Consider the following 27,070-nt stretch of genomic DNA (forward strand, 5'->3'; position numbering starts at 1 on the left):
ATATTGTCTACAATGAGACAGAGGAGTAAATTAAATAAGATTTATTGTACCGTTTTAAAACGTTAATATCACAGTGTCAGATCCACACACACATTCAACCATGTGCACCAAATTATTAATGTGGTCAGGTAAAGGGTTTGAATATATTGGGTTTGAAGATGGGCAGAGGTGGTTGATGTCAGGTCTTGTCGGTTGGATGGGATGCCTGTTGCGTGCTCTGAGTCTGTAGCTGACTGATCTGTCTCCTGAGTCGAACTATCTCCTCTTCCTGCTCTTCAACCCTTCTCTGCAAGCCATGGATAACCTGGAAAGAGAAGAGGGCCATTGGAGATGTTTGATCTGTGATAAATGTTTAACACTCTTCTCATGATATTTACTTTTAGTAGCTTGGCACCAGATTGAACCTGGTTGCAGTGTCAAAGTGACCGAGGGCAAATATTTATAGCCAAGCAATGCTATTAGCATTTGGCTCATGTCTGTTTGAACTTGATCAATAGCAGCATAAATATGGCAAGCTGAAATTCAACAAGTACATCAAGCACATATCTATCAAAATGGTAGTCTCGTTCCCAGCCAGCCTGTTCATCCATACCATGTCTTTGCTGCTGAACAGCTCGCTCTGCAGCAGCTGTGTGGCGCTGGGTCGTAGAGAGGGGTCTCTGCTGGTCAGCAGTGTAATGTACTTGGCCAGAACAGGCCAGCACTGAGAGAAGGAGTCTGGGACCTTCCCCTCACGGAGGTCTCCTAGTGTACGCACGCGCTCCATCTCTGTCCCAAAGGGCTGGAACAGCTCCAAGGCCACCACTCCTACACTGTACATGTCTGACTGCAAGCCAGAAGAAAAGGCATAGTGATCCAAATCAAATCAGCACATACATGTTTTTAGCAGATGTTATTGCAAAAATGTGTAGCAAAATGCTTGTGCTTCTAGCTCTGAAAGTGCAGTAATATCTAACAATTACACAACATATACCCAATACACACAAATCTAAGTAAATTAATGGAATAAAGAATATATACATATATGGACGAGAAATGTCAGAGCGGCATAGAATAAGATAATAATAATATAATAAGATACAGTAGAATAGTATAGGATACAGTATATACATATATGAGTAATGCAAGATATGTAGACATTATTAAAGTGACTAGTGTTCCATTTATTAGTGGCCAGTGATTTCAAGTCTATGTATATAGGCAGCAGCCTCTGTGCTAGTGATGGCTATTTAACAGTCGGATGGCCTTGAGATCGAGAGACTGAAAAACAGCTTCTGTCCCAGATTTGATGCACCTGTACTGACCTCGCCTTCTGGATGATAGCGGGGTGAACAGGCAGTGGCTCGGGTGGTTGTTGTCCTTGATGTGTAAATATGTTTTATGTATTGATATACTGTGTATCAATTGGTTTATAAATACAAATGTTATATTGTCCTTATTATAATTCTATATACATTTGTTTTATGTAGACAACTCACTAATTCAGCTGATGTTCTGAAAGAGCAGAAAAATCTGGACCCCTACAAATCAGCCAGGCTAGACAATCTGGACCATTTCTTTCTAAAATGATCTGCCGAAATTGTTGCAACCCCTATTACGAGCCTGTTCAACCTCTCGTGTCGTCTGAGATTCCCAAAGATTGGAAAGCAGCTGCGGTCATCCCCCTTTTCAAAGGGGGGGACACTTTTGACCCAAACTGCTACAGACCTATATCTATCCTACCCTGCCTTTCTAAGGTCTTCGAAAGCCAAGTAAACAAACAGATTACCGATCATTTCGAATCCCACCATACCTTCTCCGCTATGCAATCTGGTTTCAGAGCTGGTCATGGGTGCACCTCAGCCATGCTGAAGGTCCTAAACGATATCTTAACCGCCATCGATAAGAAGCAATACTGTGCAGCCGTATTCATTGACCTGGCCAAGGCTTTCGACTCTGTCAATCGCCACATCCTCATCGGCAGACTCGATAGCCTTGGTTTCTCAAATGATTGCCTCGCCTGTTCACAAACTACTTCTCTGATAGAGTTCAGTGTGTTAAATCAGAGGGCCTGTTGTCCAGGCCTCTGGCAGTCTATGGGGGCGCCACAGGGTTCAATTCTTGGACCGACTCTCTTCTCTGTATACATCAATGTCGCTCTTGCTGCTGGTGAGTCTCTGATCCACGCAGACGACACCATTCTGTATACTTCTGGCACTTCTTTCGACACTGTTAACAACCCTCCAGGCGAGCTTCAATGCCATACAACTCTCCTTCCGTGGCCTCCAATTGCTCTTAAATACAAGTAAAACTAAATGCATGCTCTTCAACCGATCGCTGCCTGCACCTGCCAGCCTGTCCAACATCACTACTCTAGACGGTTCTGACTTAGAATATGTGGACAACTACAAATACCTAGGTGTCTGGCTAGACTGTAAACTCTCCTTCTAGACTCACATCAAACATCTCCAATCCAAAGTTAAATCTAGAATTGGCTTCCTATTTCGCAACAAAGCATCCTTCACTCATGCTGCCAAACATACCCTTGTAAAACTGACCATCCTACCGATCCTCGTCTTCGGCGATGTCATTTACAAAATAGCCTCCAATACCCTACTCAATAAATTGAATGCAGTCTATCACAGTGCCATCCGTTTTGTCACCAAAGCCCCATATACTACCCACCACTGAGACCTGTACGCTCTCATTGGCTGGCCATCACTTCATACTCGTCGCCAAACCCACTGGCTCCAGGTCATCTACAAGAACCTGGCAGGTAAAGTCCCCCCTTATCTCAGCTCGCTGGTCACCATAGCAGCACCCACCTGTAGCATGCGCTCCAGCAGGTATATCTCTCTGGTCACCCCAAAAACCAATTCTTCCTTTGGCCGCCTCTCCTTCCAGTTCTCTGCTGCCAATGACTGGAACGAACTACAAAAATCTCTGAAACTGGAAACACTTATCTCCCTCACTAGCTTTAAGCACCAGCTGTCAGAGCAGCTCACAGATTACTGCACCTGTGCATAGCCCATCTATAATTTAGCTCAAACAACTACCTCTCCCCCTACTGTATTTATTTATTTTGCTCCCCATTATTTCTCTCTACCTTGCACATTCTTCCACTGCATTCTACCATTCCAGTGTTTTACTTGCTATATTGTATTTACTTCGCCACCATGGCCTGTTTTTCCTTCTTGCCTTTACCTCCCTTCTCACCTCATTTGCTCATATTGTATATAGACATATTTTTCTACTGTATTATTGACTGTGTTTGTTTCACTCCATGTGTAACTCTGTGTTGTTGTATGTGTCAAACTGCTTTGCTTTATCTTGGCCAGGTCGCAATTGTAAATGAGAACTTGTTCTCAACTTGCCTACCTGGTTAAATAAAGGTTAAATAAATAATTGTGCCAAGTAATTTTGGTATGTCAAATATTTCTGAAATGATGGAAATGATTTACCTTTGAATCATAGTGGGAGCCCTCCAGTTGTTCAGGTGCAGCATAAACAAATGTCCCCACTCCAGTGGTGTGTGAGGAACCTGCAGAAAGATTTCAAGCAGTGTCAAAAATATACAGTACCAGAACCAACCAGGGAAAATGTTGTCATAGAATGGGATTTGGATGCAGAGCCATAGCCCCATCTACTGGCGATTTCAGGAATTACCCCTATACCTACAAGTGTCCACTTTGATTTGATACACTGTATACATCTTTGAGATGTTGAATGTTTACATAGATGTATATATTGTAACAACTGTTACAACCACTGAGCTTGTGGTGATAGACACATTAGAAAAATGGATTAAATCTGTTTCTCACCAGTGTTCTGTGAGGTGGAGGGTGGCTTTGCCTCGTCATCCATTATTATATCCCTGCAAGCCAGTCCAAAGTCTCCAATCCTCACATGGCAGTCAAGTCCATGCAGGAAAATATTCCTGGGCTATAAAAACAAAAGCATACAAAATGTAAAACATTTATATATCATATTTGTATGGTGAGTGTGAGGTCATAATGCTATAGGAGATTCTAAAAGAAGGATTCTACTCTAAAATGCACAGTTCTATTTTTGTCATTACCACTAGGCCACATTAATGCTTTAGTATATTGTTCTAATTTTTTTTTTTTATGTAATTTCAAATGGGTAATATTAGTAACAAACCATGTCTTAACCCCTAATGCATGCGTTGTACACGGAGTGTACAAAACATTAGGAACACATGCTCTTTCCATGACACAGACAGACCAGGTTAATCCAGTTGAAAGCTATGATCCCTTATTGATGTCACCTGTTAAATCCACTTCAAATCAGTGTAGATGAAGGGGAGAGGTCAAAGAAGGATTTTTTAAAGCCTTGCTTAAGAGAATTGAGACATGGATTGTGTATTTGTTCCATTCAGATGGTTAATGTGCAAGACAAAAGATTCAAGTGCCTTTGAACGGGATGTGGTAGCAGCTGCCAGGCGCACCGGTTTGAGTGTGTCAAGAAGTGCAACAGTTTCCCATGTGTATCAAGAAAGGTCCACTACCCAAAGGACATTCAGCCAACTTGGCACAACTGTGGGAAGCATTGGAGTCAACATGGGCCAAACACAATGTGGAAGGCTTTCGACAACTTTTAGAGTCCATGCCCTGGCGAATTTAGTATTTTCTAAGGGCAAAAGGGGGTGGAACTCAATTTGATGATATGCAGTTTAAAATTAATGAAGCAATCGTTAAAAGGAGATGTGTCTAGTATTATCACATTTTTAAATCTCACCCGTCAACGAACCTGTTCAGATTTGGAAATACCGTACTGTTTATCCTACACTTCAAAGACAGGTAAGTGTTTAAAAACATGTCATTTTTTCTAGCTGAAATATCTGCCAGTGCGTTATCAGTCACAGGGTCTGATACCCTGACTGCGGGGACCCCTTTACTTGGCCCCTCAAAAAGTTCTAAATATCAGCTGCAGAAATGATGCATCTATGTGTTATGTTTAAAAAGCACTTTACAAATGAAGTTATTATTATTATTAAAATAATATAGCTCAGGTAGGATAGGCTTAAATTTAATAGAAAATACGGGTCGTCACCAAAATCTAATCCATATCGACGTCACCAGCAATGAAGAATGTTGACATTTCCAAACTTGCCAATTCTTCAGAAACAGCATCAGAGCACTGACAGAGTACAGCGCTGGAATTGGCTGTTCCGAGGCTACTGTTGAGGCTGAAAACCAGGATTTCACGATAACCAAACACACAACTTTTCAATAATGTAGAGCAGGGGTTCCCAAACGTTTTTGGGCCACGACCCCATTTTGATATTTTAAAAAATTGTGCAACCCCACCATGTAAAAAAAAGTGATGTAATCAACAGCCAACGTTTACTTTTTTAATTGGGGCTATGAACGTCTAATTACAAAACAGTCAGACAGTACTTTTGACAGTATTTAAAACGTAAAGTATGGTTTGAAGTGACAAATGCATGGGCGCAACTTTGGTTTTAGAAGTTGATAAACAGTCGGATAAAACACTCCAAAACAGCCTATCCGACCGCTCGGAGGTGTCCGCATGGTCCTAAAGCACACCATTGCCTCATTTTGTATCACATTCCAATGATAAAACTGGGGGGGTAACATCTTTATTTCAGAATGTGGAGGTGGGAGGGACATGTTCCCAGTGAAAGTTGCGCCCCTGCTGAAATGCATCAAAGGTATTGGGAAATTCAGAAGATCCTCAGGCAATACTTTTTTTATGATCTTTTGTGTAGACAAGAACATCATCAATGATGATCTTTTTCCCCCAGTCTAATTTAGCGCCTGGTGTTGTCCATTCTGTTCTAATGAGACTTGTAAAAAAATGTAGCGGGAAACAGAAGACCTATACACGTGATAGAGCCACATTGGTAAACATTCTGTTCATTACAACCGCATCTAGCGGCTACCGGAGGTTACTGACATAACCCCGGGAACTATGAACCAAGCGCAAATTTTTAAATCTTATTTTTAGGATTTTCTCCTCTCGGGTCCCCATTTTAAAATCGACCCCTAGTTTGTAAAACACTGATTTGTAAAGCAAAGCGACAAATACTTTAGTAGGATCTTCTTCGAAACGAACGTAAATGTTTCAGATGCTGAATTTAGGGCTGTCCCTGACAACAAAAAATATTGGTCAACCGATCGATTGTTCGAAATGTTTAAACTTATTTTTCCATATATAGGACAGACACAACCTGTGTGTTTGAATAAAACCAACGACATATAAACTGAACTTGTTTGATGCTTTAAGCACACCTTTGATTAACTAATTAAGACACACAAATTACTCAAGAAAGAGCATGATGGTCACATTGTGTTAAAAAAAAAAGACAAGAGTGACTGGCGCACGTTGTCTCGCTCTCCTACCTACTGCAGCGAAAAGGCACCACAGCACAGCAAGTGTTTATTGCGCTGTCCGTGCTGAAGCAGCAACATTTCAGCCATTTAGTTTCTTACTTGTTTCTGACTGAAAATTTTTGTTACCGATATCCTTCATTTGTTTAGGAAAAAGATTCGCTCTTCCCTCAACCCTTTCTCTCTTTACGTGACACATGCATATGACCAATAGGGCCTGACCTATAGATTATCATAATTACATCAATAAATTGGTTATAACAAACTCCGACCGCAGTAATGTCAATGGCAAAATAAATGCAGAGGACATGAAAAAGAAACTCGAAACAGGACAATGTTTACAGGTTGTTCAGGAGGGTTGGGGAAGTTAGATCTTTGGAAGAAATTTCACTTAGTTGTGGAAACTATTGGAAATCAAGAAAAAGGAGGGTAAAGGAGTATTGTGTGTGCCAAACAGTTGCGGTTAGATTACAATATTATGATATGGAAATGTACCAGAGAGTCTGTTCTAACGAGGAGAAAATATAATATAAAGCCTTTATTACAGCAGACTAAAAACAGTTGCATGCATTCATGAATTGTGGTTTATTTATTGTTTCGGCTAATTATTCAAAGCTCACTTTTTCTTATTTAATTTTAAAACTAAAATGCTTGATTGCATTTCAAATCATGAATGACTCGTATGCTGTGTGATGACATGAATGAATAAATGATACAGTAGCCTATATAAAGTATTGAAATACAGGCCTAAGTAAGTTACGGTATTAAGACTAAACAGGATGTACTCTTTGGCCTACAGCTTGATAGTGGTTATACAATGCTGCTATATTAAGCCTACTAATGAAAACGACATTACTTATTGTTATAGTGATGATTATAATAATTATAATAATAACAATCAGAAGGAGATCAAGAAAAAGGAGTGTATAGGAACGAGAGCTGCGTGCATATTATGTGTGACAAACAGGTGCTGTTAGATTACAATATTATTTATCTGCCTGTTTGGAACAGTTGTAAACAACTGTAATTAAGTAATACCAGCCTGTTCTAATGACCAAAAAAATAGTAAAGCCTTTATTACAGCATAGCAAAGATTAGAAACTGCCGAATCTGACATTTTGCCATTGCATGAGGCTTGGTGCTCACAGAATCAGTAGGCTATTAAACAAACACTAACAGGAAACAGAAGCAAAATCTCTCTTCTGTGGATATACAATGTCTTGCAAAAGTATTCACCCCCTTGGAGATGTCTATTTTGTTGCGTTACAACCTGTAATTTAAATAGATTTTTTATTTGGATTTCATGTAAATGGACATACACAAAATAGTCCAAATTGGTGAAGTGAAATGTATTCCCCCTCTTTGCTATGAAGCCACTAAATAAGATCTGGTGCAACCAATTACCTTCACAATTAGTTAAATAAAGTCCACCTCTGTGCAATCTAAGTGTCACATGATCTCAGTATATATACACCTGTTCTGAAAGGCCCCAGAATCTGCAACACAACTAAGCAAGGGGCACACCAAGCAAGCGGCACTATGAAGACCAAGAAGCTCTCCAAACAGGTCAGGGACAAATTTGTGGAGAAGTACAGATCAGGGTTGGGTTACAAAAAAATATCTGAAACTTTGAAACATCCCACAGAGCACCATTAAATCCATTATATAAAATGTTTTAAATAATATGGCATCAAAACAAACCTGCCAAGAGATGGCCGCCCACCAAATCTCACGGACCAGGCAAGGAGGGCATTAATCAGAGAGGCAACAAAGAGACCAAAGATGACCCTGAAGGAGCTGCAAAGCACCACACCAGAGATTGGAGTATCTGTCCATAGGACCAATTTAAGCAGTACACTCCACAGAGCTGGGCTTTACGGAAGAGTGGCCAGAAAAAAGCCATTGCTTAAAGAAAAAAAATAAGCAAACACATTTGGTGTTCGCCAAAAGGCATGTGGGAGACTCCCCAAACATATGGAAGAAGGTACTCTGGTCAGATGAGACGAAAATTGAGCTTTTTGGCCATCAAGGAAAACGCTATGTCCGGTCCAAACCCAACACCTCTCATCACCCCATCCCTACAGTGAAGCATGGTGGTGGCAGCATCATGCTGTGGGGATGTTATTCCATCGGAAGGGACTGAGAAACTGGTCAGAATTGAAGGAATGATGGATGGCACTAAATGCAGGGAAATTCTTGAGGGAAACCTGTTTCAGTCTTGCAGAGATTTGAGACTGCGACGGAGGGTTCACCTTCCAGCGGGACAATGCCCCTAAGCATACTGCTAAAGCAAAACTTGTGTGGTTTTAGGGGAAACATTTAAAATGTCTTGGAATGGCTTAGTCAAAGCCCAGACCTCAATCCAATTGAGAATCTATGCTATGACTTAAAGATTGCTGTACACCAGCAGAACCCATCCATCTTGAAGGAGCTGGAGCAGTTTTGCCTTGAAGAATGGGCAAAAATCCCAGTTGCTAGATGTGCCAAGCTTCGAGACAAGAGACTTGCAGCTGTAATTGCTGCAAAAGGTGGCTCAACAAAGTATTGGGGGGGGGGGGGTAGTTATGCATGCTCAAGTTTAGTTTGTGTTATTTGTGGTTTGTTTCACAATAAAAAATATTTTGCATCTTCAAAGTGGTAGGCATGTTGTGTAAATCAAATGATACAACCCCCCCCCCCAAAGATCCATTTTAATTCCATATTATAAGGCAACATATAATAGTAAAAATGCCAAGGGGGTGAATACTTTCGCAAGCCACTGTAACTGATGCATAATAGCCATGTTACTTAATTAACTTGATTTCCAAAGTGCCCATTGAGGCAGTTATATTATGGTTTGTAAAATGCCTCAGGGTGCTCTGCAGCAAATTCTACTTCGACCGGAATGTCACATTTGTTAAGGAGGGTGATGAAGTCCCACCTCGGTTCCCCCGCTTTCCCAATATGGAGGACTTCACAATGACTCAAAGAGTCTAACTCCCCCTGTCCATTAAGGTGAAAGCATGTTACTTTTACATTTTAACACACATTACCTCATGTGATCTACCTGAGGCAAAACCTCCTTTGTGACCATTTGATTGTGCACTTCTATTCTTGTGAAATTAAATAATATACACTTGTAAAGAACATACCTTCAGGTCTCTGTGCATGATACTTCTAGAGTGAATGTATTCCACTCCTTCAAGTATTTTATGTAGAATGCTAAGGGTTTGTTTGATGTCCACAGACCCATAAGGATCTGTAAAACAAAAGCCAAAACATACTAACAAATTCTGCAGAATAGAAACGTAATCAAAACATTGATAATGTTGAATGAAGAGTGAAAGCAACAAAGGGGTGCGTCTTATTGTGCAAGTTATATATGCTCACTTTGTGAGATGTGTTCGGTGGTTCTCTCTGAGATCCAGTCTTTGAGTGAACGTTCACACAACTGCATCTGAATATACAGCATGAGGTGGAACTGCACCTGAGGTAGCCATAGAATAGTGTCCAGTAAAATCAGTTTGACAAAAAGAGAATCTATAAACTACAAGGCAAAAGTTTTAGAACACCTACTCATTCAAGGGTTTTTCTTTATTTTTTATTATTTCCTACATTGTAGAATAATTGAAGACAACAAAACTGTGAAATGACACATATGGAATCACGTAGTAACCCCCCCAAAAAATTCTACATTTGAGATTCTTCAAATAGCCACCCTTAGCCTTAATGACAGCTTTGCACACTCTTGGCATTCTCTCAACCAGCTTCATGAGATAGTCACCTGGAATCCATTTCAATTAACAGGTGTGCCTTGTTAAAAGTTCATTTGTGGAATTTCTTTCCTTCTTAATGTGTTTGAGCCAATCAGTTGTGTTGTGACAAGGTATGGTTAGTATACAGAAGAAAGCCCTATTTGGTAAAAGACCAAGCCCATATTATGGCAAGAACATCTCAAATTAGCAAAGAGAAACAGCAGCACATCATTACTTTAAGACATGAAGGTCTGTCAATATGGAACATTTCAAGAAAGTGCAGTCGCAAAAACCCTCAAGCGCTATAATGAAACTGTCTCTCCCAAGAATGGAAGACCCAGTTACCTCTGCTGCAGAGGATAAGTTCATTAGAGTTGCCAGCCTCAGAAATTGCAACGCAAATAAATGCTTCAGAGTTCAAGTAACAACAACTGTTCAGAGGAGACTATGTGAATCAGGCCTTCATGGTCGAATTGCTGCAAAAAAAATACTAAAAGGACACCAATGAGAAGAAGACTTGCTTGGGCCAAGAAACACGAGCAATGGACATTAGACAGTTGGAAATTTGTCCTTTGGTCTGATGAGTCCAAATTTGAGATTTTTGGATCTTTGTGAGACACGGTGTGGGTGAACGGATGATCTCCGCATGTGATGATCTCCGCATGTGTATTTTCCACCATAAAGCATGTAGATGGTGGTGGTGTGGGGGTGCTTTGCTGGTGACACTGTCTGTGATTTATTTAGAACTCAAGGCACACTTAACCAGCATGGCTACCACAGAATTCTGCAGCGATATGCCATCCCATCTGGTTTCATTTGTTTTTCAACAGGACAATGACCCAAAACACCTCCAGGGTGTATAAGGGCTATTTTACCAAGGAGAGTGATGGAGTGCTGCATCAGATGACCAGACCTCAACCCAATTGAGATGGTTTGGGATGAGTTGGACCGCAGTGTGATATATTATACTCAGCATATGTGGGAAGTCCTTCAAGACTGTTGGAAAAGCATTCCAGTTGAAGCTGGTTGAGAGAATGCCAAGAGTGTGCAAAGCTGTCATCAAGGCAAAGGGTGGCTACTTTGAAGAATCTCAAATATATTTTGATTTGTTTAATACTTTTCTGGTTACTACATGATTCCCTATGTGTTATTTCATAGCTTTGATGTCTTCACTACTATTCTACAATGTAGAAAATAGTAAAAAATAAAGAAAAACCCTTGAATGAGTAGGTGTTCTAAAACTTTTGACTGGAAATGTATATACAGGGGACATTTGTAGATGTCAGAGTTGGAAGGTTAGAGGATTGTGTTAAAACAACAGAATAAGAGGCCCAACTGAGCTACATTATACAGGTTACACAGTATCAATACCTCCTTGGTGGGGCATTTCGTGTCCCATTCCTCGCTCCCCACGTCGATGTAGGAGTTGCTGTTCAGCTCCATCTTGTTCCTGGTTCCTGAGGCCTCCTCTGACTGGGCCGAGCCATCCCAGCTGACCACAGGGCAACCGTCCGGTGTCAGGCCACGCCGTCCCAGGAACACACAGGGGACAAAGTTCTCTGAGACCCGGGTGTGGCGCATGGTTTTAGGACACACCGCCTGTGTGCTCTTCTCTTCTTTAGGGGCCAGGGCTTTCACCCGGAGGATCTCTGGTACTTTTGAAATGGCCACTGGCTCCTTCGAGTGATCTGAGCTCCCAAAGACTATTGAGGAGCTGTTGCTACTGCCAGTACTCTCCTCAGTGCTGTGAGAGTGGGAAAATACATGTTTCAGAATCTAATATGATATTCAATCATAACTGGTCTTATAATTCAGTTATATGAGATAATAATGGTACCGTTCTGGCAGCGCAGGCGTTTCCAGTGCTGGGAGTATTGATGCAAGGTCTGAAATAGAGAAATGTAAATGAAAAAACAAACAATAATGAAGAGAGGTTAGCTATGAATAAATGAAATCATTTGAATTTCGAACACGTCAGAGGAGAGAAGTAACGGAAGTCACTGATAAAAGCAGGTGCGACATGCTCCATCCAGGCAGTGTGGTAGCCCACTACATTGATGTGCTGAAGACTGGATAACACTTTAACTTCTCTGAGAACCTGAAACAAAGACAGGAAAATACTCAATGACAAACTCACTTGTGTCCGTTATCGAATAGTGCACTGAATTTTTGGATCATTAAAACACAAAACATTTTAAATGAATTGTTTGTTTGTTTGTTTGTTTGTATGTATGCATGTATAAAAACATACCTTCATGCAGTCTTCCCGTGAAACATTCTTGATGAGAATTTTCTTCACAGCATACTTCTGGCCATCCAGCTTGTTTTTTACCTGGAAAGCACATGACCAAAATGAAGAGGGGGAAATTATTCCACTGTAGGTTATATTAATGCACTGGTATCATTTTTATTTTTATTTTGACTAGACGATACCTTAAAGACTTTGCCATAGGATCCTTTTCCAAGTCTAGAGAGCTCTTCAAACTCGCTGAGGTAGCGCGACGCCTGTGCCTGGAACAGACCTTCTGTTGGTCTACGGTGAGGAGGATAATAAGGCAAAGAGACAGATCCTCAAGATCCTCTCACAACACAACGTACACAGCAGTACATTTCATTTATTTTGACATTTTAGTCATCTAGCAGACGCTCTTATCCAGAGAAACTTACAATTAGTGCATTTATCTTAAGATAGCTAGGTGAGACAAGTCAACACTAGTAGAAAAAGACAAGTGGCATTTTTTTTTCTGTACTAATCTTACCTTAGCGTAAGGCTCTGGCTATCTGTATTACATAATCTTTGACCCTGAAATAGCAGGAAAAGAAACTGTCAGTGAGTGAATATCAATGATAAACAAGAAACTTGACCATGCATGTCCCACACTACATTATCACTAAATGGCCACATCAAGTGTTACCTGTGGGAACAGGGAGGTGCTGGCAGCATCCAGTAGTTCAATGAAGGCTCTGTTGTGCTGGAGTCTGACTGAACTGAACTCCTCACTGATGGCCAATGGGGAGAGGAGGTTCATCGCTGCTAAACGCTGACCAATGACTGTAGAGGGCAGTTATTCACAAGTTCTTTTTTTCTTCTCATGATTTTTCACACAACAAAAGTGTGTTTAAAAAAAATCATATCCTAACCTCCCTCTACACAAAAATCAGAGAATGTTCATATTCTATTGACCGAGAAAGAGTTTAGTTGATCCTCTTTACCTCTGAACAGCATATGTGAGCGGGTCGGGTCACTCTCGTAGACAAAGCACAGGTGTTCCAGCAGGGACCCAAGCAGAAGGTGGTTGGGGATGGCGGAGGCAAACTCCTGGGTGGACAGGTACTGCTTGCCAGCTATCAGAACCTCACAGTCGTTATCCAAGTCGGACGCTGTGTTTACATAGAGGAGAATGAGAAACAGGACAGAGAAGTGAGTGGTACGTGTTTTTGTAACAAGATTATTGATTATGTAATAAAAGGGAAAAAGCTAAGTTGTGTGTCTCAATGGCGAACAGCCCCCTCCAAAACTTCCTGTAGCCAGATGGCCAACATTGCATAACAAATAATCACCAACATGTGTGTGATTACTTTAGAACTGCTTTTATGAAGAAAATAAGATTTATAGTTAACAGTTGAAAGAGCAAATGTATCTTACCTTCGGCAATAACTTTGGCAATTAGCGCTGCAATTTCTTTCTCCCCTAGGTCCATTTTGTCTAACGGTATGTGTGATATTAGCTCAATATGAAACACTTCCAACACTAATGCAAGATTAACCTAACCACTTCAAAGTCAGCCAGCCCATCATGTTTATGCATGCTGGGGTGTGCTCAGTAGTAGGGCTTATCTGTCTACAACAGTACACACAGGACCCTCCACCCAAGGCCGCTAACGTGGAGGAAAATATAAGGGAAGAAGAGGTGTGAGAAACATGCCAAAAACGGTATGTAATGTAATGACTGTTGGTTTATACTGTACTCATTGGATTTGGCAACAGTTTATGTACAGTACCAGTCAAAAGTTTGGACACACCTACTCAATCAAGGGTTTTTCTTTATTTTACTATTTTCTACATTGTAGAATAGTAGTGAAGACATCAAAACTATGAAATAACACATAGGGAATCATGTAGTAACCAGAAAAGTGTTAAACAAATCAAAATATATTTTATATTTGAGATTCTTCAAAGTAGCCACCCTTTGCCTTGATGACAGCTCTGCCCACTCTTGGCATTCTCTCAACCAGCTTCATGAGGTAGTCACCTAGAATGCATTTCAATTTACAGGTGTGCCTTGTTAAAAGTGAATTTGTGGAATTTCTTTCCTTCTTAATGCATTTGAGCCAATCAGTTGTGTTGTGACAAGGTATGGGTGGTATACAGAAGACAGCTCTATTTGGTAAAAGACCAAGTTAGTCCATCATTACTTTAAGACATGAAGGTCAGTCAATCTGGAAAATTCAAGAGCTTTCAAGTCCAGTCGCAAAAACCAACAAGCGCTATGATGAAACTGGCTCTCATGAAGACCACCACAGGAAAACAAGACCCGAGTTACCTCTGCTGCAGAGGATAAGTTCACTGCACCTCAGATTCCAGCCCAAATAAATGCTTCACAGAGTTCAAGTCACAGACTACATCAACTGTTTAGAGGAGACTGCGTGAATCAAGCCTTCATGGTCAAATTGCTGCAAAGAAACCACTACTAAAGGACACCAATAATAAGAAGAGACTTGTTTGGGCCCAGAAACACGAGCAATGGACATTAGATAGGTGGAAATCTGTCCTTTGTTCTGATGAGTCCAAATTTGAGATGTTTGGTTTTCAACCTCCGTGTCTTGTGAAATGCAGAGTAGGTGAACGGATGATCTCCGCATGTGTGGCTCCCACCATGAAGCATGGACGAGGAGGTGTGATGGTGCTTTACTGGTGACACTGTCTGTGATTTATTTAAAATTCAAGGCACACTTAACCAGCATAACTACCACAGCATTCTGCAGCGATACGCCATCCCATCTGGATTGCACTTAGTGGTACTATCATTTGTTTTTCAACAAGACAATGACCCAACTCACCTCCAGGATGTGTGTGGGCTATTTGACCAATGAGAGTGATGGAGTGCTGCATCAGATGACCTGGCCTCCACAATCACAAGACCTCAACCCAATTGAGATGGTTTGGGATTAGTTGGACTGCAAAGTGAAAGAAAAGCAGCCAACAAGTGCTCAGCATTTGTGGGAACTCCTTCAAGACTGTTGGAAAAGCATTCCAGGTGAAGCTGGTTGAGAGAATGCCAAGGCAAAGGTTGGCTACTTTGAAGAATCTCAAATAAAATTTATTTTGATACATTACCCTACGCATAGGGGTAATACACTCGACCACTGCTACTCTAAAAAAATGTAGCATACAAAGCCCTCCCCCGCCAACCCTTGAGAAAATCCGACCACGATGCCATCTTGCTCCTACCATCTTAATGTATTGTGGCGTACAGCAGGTCAGCCACCAGGGGGAGACTCGTCGAGGCCTGGTGGCAGACGGAGTCAACATCACGAGGCGATGGCTCCCTCTGCTGGATGTGCCAGGTCTCGACGGGCTCTCCGGTCAGGACTAATTGAGGCTGATTGTGGTTGGTGGGTAATCAAGGGCTGATTGCTCACCAGCTGTACGAGTCCCATAAAGTTGCCAGAAGGGCAGCACACAAGGAGAGGGACTGAAAGGTGACTTCCATATAGTTGGAGGCGGTTCCCGAGCTAAAAGGAGGGAGTTCAGTTTTTGTGCCCGACAGGATTACAGCAAGACCCAGAGCCCAGAAGACGGTATCCCGGAGAGGGTCTCATGGGGGAGACCTATCCTTTTCTTTTGATGTATTATTTAAATAAACACCCTTGAAACCGAGCTAATCTTACTCTGTCCATGTCTGATCTGTGTAAACGTCATGACCAAACCCCCTGGTCTGCCACAATAGGCAGAAACTCAAACAGGATGGCCAGTGACTCATTGAAACAATTCAGCATTTCAGTTTGGCTATATATGACAAAACTGAAATGCTGAATTGTTTCAATGAGCACTTTGTATCATCTGGTAGGCTGTTTGATTCAGTGTTCTCTGTCTCTGTACAAACCTGTGTGGATGAACCAGTGAGAGCTGGTCAAACTTTTAGCTTTTTGCAATTCTCAGTGCAGGTGGTACATAAAGCCCTGAAATCCTTAGATCAGAGAAAGCCTGCAGGTCCTGATCTTTTGGATCCCTGCTTTTTAAATCTGGCAGCTGATTTCATAGCTGAACCACTTACATCTATATATCCCATTTAGCAGACGCTTTTGTCCAAAGCGACTTACAAGTCGGCTGGGGCCACTACTTTTACATATGGGTGGTCCCAGTGGGAATCGAACCCACGACGCTTGGCGTTGCAAGCGCCATGCTCTACCGACTGAGCCACACAGGACATCTCTGTTCATTCTAACCCTGGAATGTAATGAAATTCCAAAGATCTGGAAAGCAGTATTTGTCCTACCACTTTTAAAAGGGGGAGATTCAACTCTTTTAAATAATTATAGGAAAATCTCAAAGATGTCACCCCTGGTGAAAATACTTGAAACCCTTGTACGTGAACAGCTAAAATAGTTATTTACTAACTCTATTTGATCAATGTACCAATCGGGCTTCAGGAAGAAGCATAGCACAATTACAGCAGCCATGAAGGTTTTAAATAATATCACTGAAGCCATTGACAAAAAACAGCACTGTGTCTCACTTTTTATTGATCTCTCTAAGGCTTTTGATACAGTTGATCATGCTATACTAAGGCAGAGATTGTCGAGTGTAGGTCTTTCGGAGCATGCAGTTGCATGGTTTGCTAACTATCAGTCTGATAGTGCACTCAATTTGATGGGCTTATGTCTGTTAAATTGTCTGTCTTGAATGGTGTGCCCCAAGGCTCTGTACTTGGTCCTCTCTTATTCACTATTTATATAAATGATTTAGACAAAAATGTCCAAAATGCACAACTTCATTTTTATGCTGATGATACTGTTATTTACTGTTGCGCCTCGTCTCTTACAAAAGCTTTCCAGAACATGCAAACTGCTTTTTATACTGTTCAACATACCTTGTGTCAATTGAAGCTTATCCTCAATACTGACAAAACTAAACTAATGGTGTTTTCTAAGGCAATAAATAGACCTCTGAACCTTTCACCTATTACTACCTGTCAGGGCAAGGAGATTGAGGTAATAACCTCATATAAATATCGTGGAATGTTAAGTGATGACGGCCTCTCTTTTAAAATTACATATTCAACAACTTACAAAACAATTGAAGCTGAAATTGGGATTTTATTTTAGGAATAAGGCCTGTTTTTCTTTTGAAGCCAGGAGGCCAGTATCAGCTACATTTATGCCTTTACTTGACTATGGGGGTATTTTATATATGAATGCTTCCGCTCAGTGTTTGAGATCAATTGACACGCTTTACCATGGCACTTTAAGATTTATTTTAAACTGCAAAACTCTTACGCACCACTGCACTTTGTATACCAGGGTTGGCTGGCCTTCCCTAGTCACTCATAGGCTCAGTCACTGGTATACTTTTATTTACAAAGCCATTTTGGGTTTACTACCCTTTTATTTGTGCATTTTTATTGTTTAGAAATGTGGTGGGTACTCTCTTCGTTCGCTGGACTTTATCCTGCTAATTTCCGAACTGAATTTGGTAAAAAGGCTTTTATGTACTCTGCGCCATCGTCTTGGAACACCTTACAAAATACTTTTAAACTGGAAGAACTTGTCCCGATTGGTGTTTTTAAATCACTGATTAAGGATTGAGGCTGATTCCCTGACCTGTCAATGTTTTTAATTTGCTGTTTTATACTCTTGTGAATTCAATGTTTTTTTCTAGATTATTTGTTTTTCATGTTGTCTGTCTAATTTTTTTGTAATGACTTGGTGCTGCCTATCTTGGCCAGGGCGCTCTTGAAAAATATATTTTAATCTCAATGAGCCCTTCCTAGTTAAATAAAAGGTTAAATAAATAAAATCAAATAAAAGTGACTAGAACCATTCAACGCTGGTCTGACCAATCGGAATCCATGCTTCAAGATTGTTTTGATCACGCGGACTGGGATATGTTCCGGTCAGCCTCACAGAATAACATTGACCTATACGCTGGCTCTGAGTGAATTTATACGGAAATGCATTGGAGATGTTGTACCCACTGTGACTATTAAAACCTATCCTAACCAAAAACTGTTGATGGATAGCGACATTCGCTCAAAACTGAAAGCGTGAAACACCGAATTTAACCATGGAAACAGGTCTGGGAATATGGCTGAATATAAACAGTTTAGTTATGTAGTTAACCCTCGCAAGGCTGCTGGCCCAGACGGCATCCCTAGTCGTGTCCCCAGAGCATGCGCAGACCAGCTGGCTGGTGTGTTTACGGACATATTCAATCTCTCCTTATCTCAGTCTGCTGTCACCACATGCTTCAAGATGGCCACCATTGTTCTTCTACCCAAGAAGGCAAAGATATTAACTAAAATGACTACCGCCCTGTAGCACTCACTTCTGTCATCATGAAGTGCTTTGACAGACGAGTCAAGGATCATATTACCTCCACCTTACCAGCCACCCTAGACCCACTTCAGTTTGCATACCACCCTAACAGGTCCACAGACACTGCACAATCACATCTGGTCAAAAGGAATACCTATGTAAGAAATGCTGTTCACTGACTACAGCTCAGCATTCAACACCATAGTACCCCGCCCTGTGTAATTGGGTCCTGAACTTTGACGGGCCGCCACCAGGTGGAGATGGTAGGAAACAACATCTCCACCTCGCTGACCCTTAACACCCCACAAGGGTGTGTGCTCAGCCCCCTACTGTACAACCTGTTCACCCGCGACTGTGTTTGCCATGCACGCCTTCAGCTCAATCGTCAAGATAGCAGACGACACAACAGTAATGGGCTTGATTACCAACAACGAGACAGCCTACAGGGAGGAGGTGAGGACACTCGGAGTGTTGTGTCAGAGAGGCTGCTCCCTACATGGAGACCCAATCACTGGCCACTTTAAAAAATGGATCACTAGTCACTTTAAACAATGCCACTTTAATAGTGTTTACATACCAGAAGCAAAAGCATTTCACTACACTCGCATTAACATCTGCTAACCATGTGTATGTGACAAATAAAACCTGATATCACATTATTGGGCACAAACAACAGCACAAAGGGCAAGAAGGTAGAGATAACAATACATCACGCAAAGCAGCCACAACTGTCAGTAAGAGTGTCCTGTCCCCTTTGCAGAAAAGCATCCCCAAAGAATGATGTTTCCACCTCCATGCTTCCCGGTTGGGATGGTGTTCTTGGGGTTGCACTCATCCTTCTTCTTCCTCCAAAAAGCTCAATTTTTTTGTCTCATCAGACCACATGACCTTCTCCCATTCTTCCTCTGGATCATCCAGATGGTCATTGGCAAACTTCAGACGGGCCTGGACATGCACTGGCTTGAGCAGAGGGACCTTGCGTGCGCTGCAGGATTTTAATCCATGACAGCGTAGCGTGTTACAAATGGTTTTCTTTGAGACTGTGGTCCCAGCTCTCTTCAGGTCATTGACCAGGTCCTGCCGTGTAGTTCTGGGCTGATCCCTCACCGTCCTCATGATCATTGATGCCCCACGAGGTGAGATCTTACATGGAGCCCCAGACCAAGGGTTATTGATCGTCATCTTGAACCTCTTCCATTTTCTAATAATTGCGCCAACAGTTGTTGCCTTCTCACCAAGCTGCTTGCCTATTGTCCTGTAGCCCATCCAAGCCTTGTGCAGGTCTACCATTTTATCCCTGAGGTCTTTACACAGCTCTCTGGTCTTGGCCATTGTGGAGACATTGGAGTCTGTTTGATTGAGTGTGTGGACAGGTGTCTTTTATACAGGTAACGAGTTCAAACAGGTGCAGTCCTGTTCTCCACAGTTGAGTGGAGAACAGGAGGGCTTCTTAGAGAAAATCTAACAGGTCTGTGAGAGCCGGAATTCTTACTGGTTGGTAGGTGATCAAATACTTATGCCATGCAATAAAATGCAAATTAATTACTTAAAAATCATACAATGTGATTTTCTGGATTTTTGTTTTAGATTCCGTCTCTCACAGTTAAAGTGTACCTGTGATAAAAAAATTACAGACCTCTACATGCTTTGTACGTAGGAAAACCTGCAAAATCAGCAGTGTATCAAATACTTGTTCTCCCCACTGTATGTGGAGGATGAGGGCTGCAGCAGGTATCTCAGATAGCGGGAGGGGGGAATGAGGCCTAAGAAGCTTTTATAAATAAGCAATCAACCAGTGGGTCTTGCAAAGGCATACAGAGACGACCAATTTACAGAAGAGTATAGAGTGCAGTGATGTGTCCAATAAGGAGCATTGGTGGCAAATCTGATGGCCGAATGGTAAAGAACATCTAGCCGCTCGAGAACACCCTTTCCTGCCGATCTATAAATTACGTCTCCATAATTGGGTATCCGCATGGGAAGGATGATCATCTGAATCAGGGTTAGTTTGGTAGCTGGGGTGAAAGAGGAGTGATTACGATTGAGGAAACCAAGTCTCGATTTAACTTTAGCCTGCAGCTTTGATATGTGCTGAGAGAAAAACAGTGTACCGTCTGGACATACTCCCAAGTACATGTATGAGGTGACTACCTCAAGCTCTAAACCCTCTGAGGTAGTAATCACACCTGTGGGGAGAGGGGCATTCTTCTTACCAAATCACATGACCTTTGTTTTGGAGGTGTTCAGAACAATGTTAAGGGCAGAGGAAGCTTGTTGGACACTAAGAAAGCTTTGTTGTAGAGTGTTTAACACAACATCTAGAGAAGGGCCAGCTGAGTATAAAACTATCATCTGTGTATAAATGGATAAGAGAGCTTCCTACTGCCTGAGCTATGTTGTTGATGTAAATTGAGAAGGGCGTGGGGCCTAGGATCGAGCCTTGGGCTAGTCCCTTGGTGACAGGCAGTGGCTGAGACAGCAGGTTTTCTGACTTTATACACTGCACTCAGAGAGGTAGTTAGCAAACCAGGCCAAAGAACCCTCAGAGACACCAATGCTCCGTAGCCGGCCCACAAGAATGGAATAGTCTACCGTATCAAAAGCTTTGGCCAAGTCAATAACAATACCAGTACAATATTGCTTAGAATCAAGGGCAATGGTGACATCATTGAGGACCTTTAAGGTTGCAGTGACACATCCATAACCTGAGCGGAAACCAGATCGCATACCAGAGAGAACACTATTAACATCAAGAAAGTTTTTCCAACACTTTTGATAAATAGGGCAAAATAGAAATAGACCTATAACAGTTAGGATCAGCTTGATCTCCCCCTTTAAATAAAGGATGAACCGGGGCTGCCTTCCAAGCAATGGGAACCTCCCCAGAAAGGAGAGAGAGGTTAAAAAGGTCAGAGATAGGCTTGGCGATTATAAAGAAGAAAGGGTGTAAACAGTCTGACCCAGATGTTTTTTTAGGGTCAAGTTTAAGATGCTCCTTTAGCACCTGGTTGCATCAGGTGAGAGGGTTATGACTCAGAAGGTTATCTTTTTAGGGCTGCAGAATTGGTTATGAAGCCAACCACCCAATAGGAGTGAAGGAAAGACATGGCTATAAACAACATTCTAGAAAAATCTCTCACTTAGCTGATTGGTCATAGCTAAATTAGTTATTTGTCAAAAATGTGAGGAGGGATGAAGCCACAGCTGTGATGTACTAGCTATCTATCTGCCCTGTGGTGATGTGATGGTGGTGTGGATCAAAAGCAGCCCCCAAAACTGTCCAGGTAGGTTGAGAGGTTTGCTGACAGGAAGACTGCGCCCACAGCCCCACATGATTTCTCAATTCTGCCTAGCAAGTTAGCATGAACATATTTGTACAGTGTCTGGTGTCTGTCAACTTACTGTCAAATATAACCTCGTCGTCATCTTCACTGTTGGTCAAATTAAACACACTGCACTCATGTCCGGTTGTGGTGGTGGTTAGATTTCGGTTGATCACGCTGCTGCTATTTGAACTTACCCCTCGTTGCCCGTTCAGAGAGCTAAACATGGCGATTTAGGAAGATTCAGCTTGTTAACCTATTAAATATGACCTAACTTCTAGAATACTTAGGCATTAATATTTTCCATTCCGCATGAATCATAACTAGTTAAGGTTATTCTAAAATAATCACGTCAGAAGAGCCCCATACCGCCTCGTTTCAGCATTGCTGAACAATACACACATGAAGGGAGTGAAGTCTTGTCTTAAAACACCACGAGCTGAACATAAATTCAGTTGAATAATTTCATGTCCACTGTGAGAAGCTTACGAATTAAGTCTGATTTCTTTTGTATCATCATATATTGATGAGATTGTATCACATTTAGTAACTCTATCCATTTATGCCATACATTTAACTCGATCTTGTTCGTTTTATTATTTTGTGGGACACGTCAGATAGTCCCTGTAGCGTTTCATTTCACTTCGTTCCTTATCACGTGATCCTTGCAAATGATGACGATGAAACGCTACAAATGTTTATTGGTGACATACAATTACAAACTTGAGATATTTTCTTTAAAATAGGGTGAACCAGAAGCAATACAATATAGACTAAATATATGACTTTGGGGTGAATCATTGAAAAAGTCAGTACTTTTTCGTTTGAGCCCATCTCTAAAATGCGTATTCTTTCTGATGTGTGGTGTCAAAAATAAATGTGTAAATGTTATTGTCTTGTATATATACCATGTTGATAATGTATCGTCATCGTAGCCCATCACTGACTGACACAGGCTTTTCTTTTCAAAGGTGAGTGGCAGACTTGCGCTCTCTACACAGAATCACTCGCGACCAATCTCAACAAGCGCGCGAGGCGGGAGAGACGCCTGCGTCAATGTGAGGAAGAGGAGGACTACTTTAACGCTTCGAACACACCGAATGCTAAATGCATCAACGCTGCATAACATTTTGCGCGGCTATGCAACTATACTGATGCAGGTATTGGACACGGTTGGACACATGGAGGAGAGAATCCTGTTCAGTATCCTCAAAACCGTGTTTTTTTTACACAACTGCTGACAGCTTCAGGGACATAACCACAAAAAATGCTGCTTGGAGACAAGTGTCCACGATAGTACCATTGCCCGGTCAGTTTAGTAGTGAGCTTGTGCTATATGTGGCTAGTTAGCTAGCTAGCTAGCTACCCTAGCCAATTGTGTGTGTGTGTGTGTGTGTGTGTGTGTGTGTGTGTGTGTGTGTGTGTGTGTGTGTGTGTGTGACAAAGAAATAGTAATATAAATTATGCTGGTTACTACCCCTGATAACTTGCCCAAATAATCATGCTTGAAAGAGTGTGGGTGTGTATGTCAGATAAATAGAAATGGTAGATATTACTGTACCCCTAATAATTTGGTCAGATGTCTGTGTGTATAGTAGGTGATATGTCAATGATAGCTATCTAATAACTATAGTTATGCTAGGTGATGGTTTGGCTTATCATGTTCATGTCTATGTAGAAGAAGACTGTAGGAGGAAGTGGAGAGGACTCAGGGACAGGTATCAGAGAGAGAAGAGGTCTGGGTCAGCAGCTTCAGGCCAGCAGCCTTGGCGCTTCTTCCACATTCTTTCTTTTCTGGATCCATTTATTGTGCCTAGGACAACAAGTGACAATTTTACAGCCAGACCCTTTACGTCATCCACAAGTGTGGGCGCCACTGGTGCATCAAGACTCTCTACGTCATTAACAAGTGAGACCAGTCTCCATCGGTGCAGAGACCCTCTACATCATCCACAAATATGACCACCACCGGTGCAGCCATGGAAGATGATGAAATGGAGGAAGCACCTCTGGATCTTTGACCACCTGAGATTATTAAGACCCTCACGGGAAGTGACCACTGAGGACCTTGTTGAACAGGATGTGGCCGTGGAGAGAAACGAAGAGGAACAACGTCACACCAGGCATCATCGGAGGTACCAGCCCCCAGATCCACTCAACTCATTTCAGCAGAGGCTCCTCCAAGCCATTCATCAGCTGCTTTTCTATGCTGAGTTCAATGGTATGTTTTTTTTCTTCTTCTCCACAACACAGGTGGTGTCATAAGTATTGCGACAGTGAAGTAGGTAATTTTTACAGTATACTCATGTAGGCTAATTGGTATTTCAGATTAATATGAGGCAAATGTATAGCTGTTGTTTCTACGTTAGAAAATATCCTAAAACAGTTTGCTGTCTAAATATTTGCCTGTCATATTCATCTTTTGATCTGAAATAGAAATTCCATGAGTAAACAGCAAGAATTACCAACTTTAAAACACTGTTCAAATATTTATGCCACTAACTACACTATACAAGCAGTATTTAGTTAACATATATCTCACCTTTTATGGTATTATATTATGTAAACTTGTAAGTGTTGTTTTCCTCATCCCTTCCAGAGATGGAGTCAATTTAGCGGACCAGCTCATAGGAAGGACAGGAAGAGGAGATTGTCTGGTTGTTGTTTTGACCTTCTCCTCCATGGGTTTTGAGCGGGAGGTAAGGAAAGGACGCGAGGAATCAAGGAACTGCAACTGAGATTTTCCCACTGTCCTCAACTGAGATTTTGAAACGGTTCTTATTGCCTTACTATGTCCTTGTTAGTAGTTTCTCAATACTTAGGATAGCATTCAATTTTAGTTGTACAAAGATTGCATGAAAATTGACTGAATTGAAACTGACACACCAGAGAATTCAGATGCTCTTGTTGTTCTTTTACAAGACTAAAGGTGAAATATGTGTTTACCTGTATTGTGGCTCCACATTCACTTTTAGTTTTCAGACACACACACCTCCACTCCTCTATGTACCTCAGATCTCCAGTGCCCTGCCCTCTCTCTTTATGGCCATGTCTGAAGTTCCCCTACTATGTCTAGGCTTTATGAGTAGTCCCTGTATCTCTCTGCAGTTATGCAAAACATACATGCTCTTGTTGTTCTCTTACAGATTACACATTCATTTTTATATTTTTACAGGCACATACAGTACACACACACCTCTCAATAGTTTTTCTTTTTTATAATGTTTTTACAACACATACCTGTCATGTTCTTTCCTGTACTTGAATACTTATTAAATTATGTTTTCATTGTCAGTTGTTTCATTTGTTTATTCATATTTCATTTAGACTTAATCTGCTTATTTCTTCCCAACACTTTTGCAGATCTAAGACAAGATGAAAGTAAAAACACATTCTCTTCCTAATAGTTTTTTTCCACCTGCATTTTGTCAGACCAGTGAAGATGGTGGAAAACTATACTATTTGTATGGACCCTAGGTTACCTTTTCCCATTGTTATCATACTAACTGTATGTCGTATAACCTTAGAGGTCCTGCTCACCTGGTGTACCATGCCAGGTGTGTATAATACTGATGTTAATGGGAGGGGTAGGGGTTAAGGTGTGGTCTTTACTCCCAAATGTCACTTAAATACAACTTCCAATTGAAGAGAGACAAGGAGACATAAAATCTGGGGGGAAAAAATATATTTTATGGACAAATGTGGATGGTTCTTAAAATAACCTTGATGCTAGGGGGCTTTAAAAGAGCTGTTTCACTCCACGGCATACTGCCATGGGACTTCACCTTCTGGCGGTGAGAAGTAGGTGGTCAGCTTCTCCCTCACCTGGGGTGCCTGTCTGGGGTCGTTGTTGGCACCTGCCCTGGTGACATCAGGTAGGCGATCATTTGGTGTGCCGTCTCCATCCGGAACGACTCCTGGAATGACCTCTGCAGGTAGTTGTGGAGAACATATTTGGCCTTCATGCAGGCATTGACATTTGAGGGCTGATTCCAAGAACACTGATACATTCTCTACCAGCTGCCAGAATCCCAAAGGCGCATTCAACAACCAACCTTGCCCTGGAGCGTCATTTGCTAAAGAGCCTTACAGGCTTTGGAAATGGCAGCTGGCGTCCAGCGTAGGGCCTCATGAGGTTGGGTCTCAAAGGAAGGCTTCGTCACCGACGAAGACGAGAAGAACGGGTCCCAGGTCTTCAGCCCCAGGGATTGATGCAGGTGGTGGAATCTCCAATGTGCCATTCTGAAGTGCCTGGCCGAAGGCAGAGTCCCGGAGGGTCCCGCCATCTCTTCCCTTGCCGTAAGCACTAGCATCAATGACACGGAAACAGTAGAAGACATCTTCAACAGCTAAGTGTACAACTGAATATGTTCCCTTGTAGTTGTAGAACTGCGAACCTGAGCACGGTGGAGCCTGGATTACTACATGTTTCCTGTCAATGGAGCCAAGACAGTTGGGGAAATTCCACCTCTCCAGGAACTCAGCAGCGATGGCCCTCCAGTCTTCCTCCTTGGGGACAGGCATGTATTCACCAGCCAGACAGTCCCAAAGGTCTTGTGCCACAGAGGGGACAATGCCTGCCACCGTGGACCATCCAACTAGGAAGCTGTATCCAATGGTCCTGTAGGAGTCCCCTGTCGCCAAGAATCTGAAATATTATTATCAATATTGTGTGTAACTTGAAATTCCACCCACATATTCTATCTAGTTAATATACCTACCTCATTACAGTTTATTATGCTCTACTAATTATATTGTAATACTCATCAACCATCATTAACAATGCCTTGAAACAGAACAATTCAGTCTATGACTATATCAATAAACTGTAGCCCAGGCCAACTCTACTCTTAGAAAAAAGGTGCTATCTAGAACCTAAAAGGGTTCTCCGGCTGTCCCCATAGGAGAAAAAAAGCCCTTTTGGTTCTAGTTAGTACCCTTTTGGTTCCAAGTAGAACCCTATTCGGTTCCATGTATAACCTTTTCCCCAAAGGGGTCCAGACCGGAAACCAAAAAAGGTTATCCTATGGGGAATGCAGAAGGACACTTTTGGAACCCTTTTTGCTAAGAGTGTAAGTGATTCCAATAAGAATTTAATGAGTGTGAGTGACTGTAACTGTCTT

The 27,070-nt window shown here is 41.8% G+C and overlaps 1 protein-coding gene and 1 long non-coding RNA gene across 6 annotated transcripts; one reads left to right on the top strand and one right to left on the bottom strand.

Moving 5' to 3' along the window:
- Positions 1 to 26: 26 nt before the first annotated feature.
- Positions 27 to 22,530, bottom strand: LOC135511957 (eukaryotic translation initiation factor 2-alpha kinase 1-like). 3 transcript variants are annotated; one of them, XM_064933495.1, is made up of 15 exons: positions 22,145 to 22,530; positions 13,301 to 13,468; positions 13,003 to 13,139; positions 12,847 to 12,890; positions 12,521 to 12,620; positions 12,339 to 12,419; positions 12,089 to 12,185; positions 11,925 to 11,973; positions 11,459 to 11,831; positions 9,723 to 9,819; positions 9,485 to 9,591; positions 3,801 to 3,921; positions 3,441 to 3,520; positions 593 to 826; positions 27 to 304 (listed from the first exon to the last, which is right to left on the bottom strand). In XM_064933495.1, exons 2-15 carry the CDS (start codon positions 13,311 to 13,313, stop codon positions 179 to 181), a joined length of 1,659 nt encoding a protein of 552 aa, XP_064789567.1. In that variant the 5' UTR covers positions 13,314 to 13,468; positions 22,145 to 22,530; the 3' UTR covers positions 27 to 178. The 3 variants fall into 3 exon arrangements, with proteins under 3 accessions (XP_064789567.1, XP_064789565.1, XP_064789566.1); XM_064933493.1 differs by having other exon boundaries at positions 22,027 to 22,530; XM_064933494.1 differs by lacking the exon at positions 22,145 to 22,530 and adding an exon at positions 13,734 to 13,905.
- Positions 21,798 to 25,241, top strand: LOC135511958 (uncharacterized). 3 transcript variants are annotated; one of them, XR_010451338.1, is made up of 4 exons: positions 21,800 to 21,908; positions 22,919 to 23,256; positions 23,626 to 24,168; positions 24,547 to 25,241. It is a non-coding gene; the product is annotated as an uncharacterized LOC135511958 (long non-coding RNA). The 3 variants fall into 3 exon arrangements; XR_010451337.1 differs by having other exon boundaries at positions 21,798 to 21,908; positions 22,919 to 24,168; XR_010451339.1 differs by lacking the exon at positions 21,800 to 21,908 and adding an exon at positions 22,646 to 22,755 and having other exon boundaries at positions 22,919 to 24,168.
- The last annotated feature ends 1,829 nt before the right edge of the window (positions 25,242 to 27,070 follow it).

Source organism: Oncorhynchus masou, chromosome 24 (genome assembly GCF_036934945.1).
Source record: "Oncorhynchus masou masou isolate Uvic2021 chromosome 24, UVic_Omas_1.1, whole genome shotgun sequence".
NCBI classification, from domain to species: Eukaryota; Metazoa; Chordata; class Actinopteri; order Salmoniformes; family Salmonidae; genus Oncorhynchus; species Oncorhynchus masou.